Here is a 6,590-nt window from a genome sequence, read left to right on the forward strand (position 1 = left end):
ACAGGTTGTTCCCTACCAAATGTTGGCATGGTGGCCAAAACCACCTGAGCTAAATTTGTTTCACCATATGCATGGCAATGAGACATGAAAAATTCACATAGAAGTACCTGAAAACTGAACTTCAAGTTCCCACAAATTTCCCATAATCACCTCTTCAAATTAGTTGCTTGAAGAATACCTCTTTCTTAAGCTGACAGCCAAACAGGAAAGGGATATAGATATAAGGGACACAGACAAAACCATGTTTCAAGTGTAAAGAAAATACCATTATTCTTCCAATTAGAAACTAGTAACCAGGCAAGATAACTGATGAGTAAAATGTCCCTTGAAACTGGAAGAAAGGATATAAGTAGTTCTAGAAAAGATGCAACAGTGAGAATAGTCTTGTTCCATACATCAACCCTAAAGATGGCATTACCTTCAAACACATACTGGAACACTGTAGGCACACGCACATGCTGTGGTCAGTATCCTACATGGGACAAGATAGTTGTGTTGCAGAGCTTCATCAGGGACAGGCTTTCCCACCAGAGTAGAGGAAAGATCCATGCTCCTGGCTCCTGTGAGCTTTGGGGAACTGACATGCTCCATGTTGGAAAACACAATGAAAGCTAAATATTCAGACCTCAGATGATTTGGATAGATAATGGTACAAATTTTTACATGATCCCGTACCATTGGCAATACCCTTGTAATACTGGTTTGACACTGCCCAGCAGGTGGGGCAGGTGACCAGCAGAAGAATCCGTGCTGACAAATTGCATTGCATCTAATTTTCCGTGGGTGAACACACTTTGCCAGAGAACTGCCCTGCTCCAGGGAAACCTTCTGGGCCACAAGTTCACCTGCTTGCAGAGATGGGATCCCTACACCAACTCTGCTGTGGGACATCTGCTTTCCCACTGTGGATAGTATATTCTGAGGAAGAGATCCTGGCTCCACAGAAACAGGGAACAGCTTTGCAATCATGACAGTGGACAGGATTTCGTCCTGAAGGTATGGCTGGGGCACTGAATGTGATGACACTAAACATCCCAAAGCAGAAGCCTGCTCCTGGAGGGTGTAAGCAACACAGTACTGTACCATGAAGTGAAACAGAGCACTGTCATGGTGCAGCCACATCAGAAGATTTTCATGAAGCCAGACAAAAGATGCCAAAATACATCTCAAGGTAGTCAAAGGGAATGGTTAAACTGTTGCCTGGTTCTGGTTGTAGTATGTTTTTAATCAACTTCAATCCTAATAAAATTCATTTTACAGGAAATTGCAGCATCTTTAATATCAACAGTATCTGTACCAAATGCATTCCATATCTGTTTTCTGAATGTCACCTTAAATATTACATTAGGATGAACAGTACTCAAACAATTAAGTATTTCTGTTATAGCATTTTATAAAACAGTATTTTGTGCAAAGCAGTCTTAATGTGGTACATAACTCAGGTGCATTAGTTTCAGAGTGCAGCTCTGTACCCCATTGTATTAGAGGACAAATGCCAAGCCACACATCCAAAGACTAACAACTTTGAATAGTCATACAATGCACATAGTGTCATCTTCCACTATTGTACAACATTATGTACTTCAGAAATGAATCAAACATAACCTTCAAATACACTGTGGCAAACTGTACTGGAGATACCATGTTCCAACTCGAAGGAATCTTGCTGTGAAATAACAAAGCTGATCATCTTCTTGGTAAGACATTCACCAGACTCCAAGACTTGGCAGAAAGGTTCTTGAAAAGAAGGTTACATTGTAAGCCTGGCATGGACTTACATCCTTTAAATTCACCTTCTTTGGTGACAGGAATAAAATTAAAGATTCTGGGTTTTTTAAAGGAAGGCAACCATAATGCATTTTAAAGTATCAATTCTGATTATCTGCTGCCCCATCTCCCCAGCTTATCTGACCACGTTTCGCTACAGGATTAACCATCAGTGCAAAACTTCTTACATACAGACACAACTAATCACAGTATCAGGGTTAAAATCCACCACTACCTCACTGTTTGTGTCACCCTTGTGTCATCTGTCTAGGTGTGTGCATGTAAACATGACCTGATCTAGCCCATGCTTGGATCAGACAAGGCTTCCCCAGGGAAAAAGGATTGTTGTAACACGATAGGCAAACATTTACAGAAGTCCTCCTAGTGGGTCCAATTAATACATCCAGTTGCATGTCCTTGCTACCTATTAATATGAAGCATTGTTCCTCATATAGCAGATGCCACAGGCTACTGCAAGAGACTTATGCCTGAAGATCATCACTACAAATTCCCTGACTAACACTTGGAGAGGTTCAGGTATTTAAGCTAAATGAGAATAGAGTATAAGAGGAGTTACATATGAGCCATCCCTGTTCCAGCACCAGAAAGAGGCCTTCTTGCTGTTCACCTTCTTTTTATTTCCTGTTTGACACAGCTGAATTTTCCAAATGCCCTTGTGGTTAACCTTCTTTACAAAGTATAAATAACATTCCATTCTTATACAAAAGAAATACAGCTGTTTGTTATATGGACACACCTCGACAGCAATTCCTTGACAGAGCAGTGCAACATGAAATTACAGAGCCAACACCCACAAGCACCTCTTTAGCTGCAGGCCAGGAAGTCTCTGCTGAGAAAGGCAATCTTTTAAAGTAAAATGCTTTAACTGAGTTCATAACATTTGAATGGGATAATGAGAACTGTGTGACATGCTGTCATACCACGAATTAGTCATATTCTGGTTTACAAACTGTAGTTGCTGCATTTCACTGAAGCCATCCAATGCAGAATGGAATTGCTTGAATACATCTCACTGGCATAAGGAAGTAGCCTTGCTGGATGACATGTTATCGACTCAATTTTCAGACATGGAATATACTTGAGAGTAAAATGAAGACACGAGTGAGATCACAAAAGGTTTTGGCAAATATTTTTATGTTAACTTTTTTGGTTTATGGCTTGTTAGTGCTTTTTTGGTTTCTCTAGGAAATTCCTGCACAGCAAAAGGAATGAAGAATTCCAGAAGAGAGTTGACCTCCTTCAGTTCCAGACTGTATTCTGCTGCTATTTTCTCTGCAGTCCATATTTGAGGTTGAAGTTTATGATTATTAAGAAGTGTCAGAGCCTCCACAAGGGAAATTTTGCCTTTCGGAACTTTCTTAACATCTAGACCTTCCAAGTGGCCTAATTTTGTAAGTCTCTTTTCCTCCTGTTTACTTGGAAGATGTTCACCACCTCCATCTTTTACCTAATTGAGGGAAGGAAAACAAAAAGAGCTCAACAGCAGTTCTGTTTACTATGCAGCTAAGTAGCAGCTAAGCTGCTTTCCTAAATATTTTTTCTGTTTAGCTTTTACATTTAGCTTTCCCCATTTTTAAAAAAAAAGCTTAGCCAGCCTAGCTTCTTCCACAGCCATTCTACATAGGGTGTCAACTCCCAACCAAATGCTGAAAAGCTCCTATTCACTGCACTCTAAGTATTGTATTGGCTTGGTACCCTTTCATACAAGGCAAACTACAGATTCTGGTAGGCAAATGTAAATCCAGATAACCTAATATTTGGTACTGATTCATTGGAAGGGACAAAAAATGATACAAAAAATCAGTATCCTTCTGATACCACTGGAAAACTTTTTTGTGTAGTCTGTCTCCCCTTCATTTTGTTTTCAAATTTTAGTTTTCCTACTAAAAGAAATTCCTTCTTTTGCTCTGTCTAGAAAACAAGCTTTCCTGCTATTTTGCAGCATCATGTGGAGTCTAACTGCCATGACTACTGCAACATGCAGACACACAAAGTGTCTTCTCTAAAGTCCCTTCATATTTCTAAATAATCTCCAAAACAGCTTTCACTTCCTCATATTTCCTTTTATTAACAATTAATCAGTGAATCACACTGAAAAAAAAAGATACAATTAATGTTATCTTAAATTTAGAAGTATTTATAGAGTAATCAGAGTCCACAACCACTGATTATTACACAGACACTCTGTATTAACTCAGATGCTGAGAAAACTGATGTGAATACTACAGCACCTGTGTGTCTGTTTCTGAGCTACAACGAATGTCTGGCCTGTACTCCATGTCTTCTACTTTTTGCTAAAACTGTGCTTGGATAAAGAATGATTTTCAACTCTTAATTATATCATCTGTCTCTGGGAATCTGCCACTTCAGGGCTCCCAAGCTGGTGCTTTTACACTTACCACAGGCATACAGCCCAAGCACACACAGAGGTGTGTACACATCATGTACACAATGCACAAAGTCATCAGGATAACATGAGGAATGGGAGAAAGCTTTTTTTTTTGCTCTAACCACAAGTCTCTGTGATTAAACTTCAGTTGTGCTCCAACTGCTGCAAGCAGACACAGCACAAGGGCAAGTCTGTGGCAGCAAACTCAAAGTAGGCATGGAATTGAGTAAAGATTTGTTCCACTTTGGGCTTTTTCCTCAAATCTCTCTTGACAAGTTTATACATGAATACTGAAAGATACTGAAATTAGACCTTCAGCACTTCAAGATTAGAGTCCCAACCTCTGTGATGGAAATTAAGGACAGAGATTTTTTGAAAATTTCAGGTAGAGACTGAAGAAATCTATTTGCATTTTAAATATTTTTAGACTTGAATACCATATAAATGGCAAATCAGAGAGACTTGGGGATTTTGCTAGGTGACTATAAAAATTGTATTGCTGAATAAAGCAGCTGGAATAAAGCGGTTTGATAATGAAACAGGTAAAACACACAAACCGTAGCACAATATGATGGAAAAGAGGACACTGAACCCCAGTCTGCACTTTACAAAGGAGTATGCTTTGCCTTTCAAGTAAAAGATTGCAGTCAGTGGCAATAAGAAAATGATGACCCTACAACCCACATGATTATGTAGGAAAAAACCTAAGGCACTTCATGAGCTGGATAAAAAAAGGTCTCTGCACTGAATAGCATTTAATGGAGTTAAAGACTCCATTAAAGAGTAAACATCTTTGTCCTCTACCACATCCCTGCTTCCCCAGCAGACCCAGTCTTTTTTAACAACTCCACAAATGATCTCTGGCAAACTACTTTATCTTTGCAAAAGGCTCGAGAAGTATCCTGCCTCACAAGAAGCAGAAATAGGAATTTAGGTGAAAAACAATATAAGAGCAACTCAATGTTAAAAAGGAAGACTGTGTCAGCATTTACAAGCTTGTATAATCATTACAATCTGTCACACATTCAAAACCCTGGGTCACACACACTCAGTGTTATTGATGCATAGAAAAGTAATAAAAACACCACTTTTATCTACTGAAAAAAGGTAGTTTTTATGCACAAAGAGCATTTTTCTTGACAGACTTTGTGCTGAGTTTGAAGACCACAAAGCCGATACTGGTATGGCTCGTAGAGAGACGCACTCACCCGCACCAGTGGATCTCTGGACTCGACATAAACATCTTTGAGCAAGGTGAGCAACCTATCGTCCTTTCTTAGAACTTCTTCTTTTATCTCTGGGCTATCTAAAGGCAGTAAGAAGAAGAAGGGAAGGGAGAAAACAAAAAGTAGGAAAGACTGATCTGACTCAAATCGTTTCCTTTTTGTTACTTCTCCCCCGGCGGCACGGCATGGTTCCCGCAAATGCACCTGCCTTGTTGGGAAGGCGTCATTCCTCCCACAGCCCTGACCTTAGCGACAAGGTGGGGCTGGGCCTGTCACCTGTCACAGCACGGCGGGACGCAGTACCCACAGGCTCGCTGCTGCTCAGCCATTGCTCCGTGCCACCAGCCCTGCCACCACCAATCCCACCGCCTCCACCAGCTGTGCCCGCAACCACCCGCGCCATCAACTGTCCTCAGGCCCTGTCCCCACCGACCACCTCCACCGACCGCCCCTATCACCCGCCAGGCCACCTCCACCAGCCTCCCCCACGCTGCTGCCCGCTGCAATCGCCCCGGTCCCCGGCAGCCGCCTCACGGCCGCCCCATCGCCACCGCCGCCGCGGCTCCCGGCATGCCCCGCGCGCCCCGCGCCGCTCTCAATGTCACCGGTCCCGCACCGGGAGCCGGCGGGCGGGCGAGGCCGGCGCTCACCGGCCATGGTGTCCAGCTGGGCGGTGCGGTGCCGCGGCGCGGGCGTCGGTTTCTCCTTGCTGATCTCGCGGCGGGCTCGGTTCTCCACGTTGAAATTCCGGAACACGCGGGTCACCCGCCCACCCATCGCCGCCGCCGGCCGCGCCTGCGCACGGGGCACGCCGGACAGGGGCGGTGTGCCGCGCCGGCGAGTGCACCGGAAGGAAATGAGCCGAGTACCGCGGGCAGACTAACAAACTAACTAATTAACTAACGAACAAACAAACAAACGAACGGACGGACGAACAAACAAACGAACGGACGGGCGAGAACAGAGACAACGCGTTCGCTTTGCACTTCACGGCGCCCCGGCGGCGCTTTCTCCTCGGCCCCGGCGCTGCCTCGGACGGTCCTGCCGTGGCTTTTCTAAAGGCGTGCGTGAGAGCAGCCCCCGGTCGGGCAGATCCCGCCGGGAATGCTCGCAAAGCCGCTTCAGGGTTTCCTTCTCAGCCCGGTGCCTGAGTCCCCGGGCACGTCATGTCGTGACTGTTGCTACTT

General features: G+C 43.8%; 1 protein-coding gene across 1 annotated transcript; it reads right to left on the reverse strand.

The window, feature by feature from the left end:
• Positions 1-1,227: 1,227 nt before the first annotated feature.
• Positions 1,228-6,195, reverse strand: NDUFAF4 (NADH:ubiquinone oxidoreductase complex assembly factor 4). The gene is made up of 3 exons (XM_084202866.1): positions 6,054-6,195; positions 5,386-5,483; positions 1,228-3,235 (listed from the first exon to the last, which is right to left on the reverse strand). Exons 1-3 carry the CDS (start codon positions 6,178-6,180, stop codon positions 2,921-2,923), a joined length of 540 nt encoding a protein of 179 aa, XP_084058992.1. The 5' UTR covers positions 6,181-6,195; the 3' UTR covers positions 1,228-2,920.
• Positions 6,196-6,590: the final 395 nt, after the last annotated feature.

The sequence above is a fragment of the Fringilla coelebs genome, assembly GCF_963513975.1.
Source record: "Fringilla coelebs genome assembly, chromosome: 3".
Lineage (NCBI taxonomy): Eukaryota > Metazoa > Chordata > Aves > Passeriformes > Fringillidae > Fringilla > Fringilla coelebs.

Excerpts from the sequence above, each read along its gene's own strand:
- NDUFAF4 (XM_084202866.1), bottom strand. The coding sequence starts at position 6,180 with ATGGGTGGGCGGGTGACCCGCGTGTTCCGGAATTTCAACGTGGAGAAC. Across the intron at positions 5,484-6,053 it reads CCAGCTGGACACCATGGCCG|ATAGCCCAGAGATAAAAGAA; the intron begins GTGAGCGCCGGC and ends TACTGCCTTTAG. Across the intron at positions 3,236-5,385 it reads CCAGAGATCCACTGGTGCGG|GTAAAAGATGGAGGTGGTGA; the intron begins GTGAGTGCGTCT and ends TCCCTCAATTAG.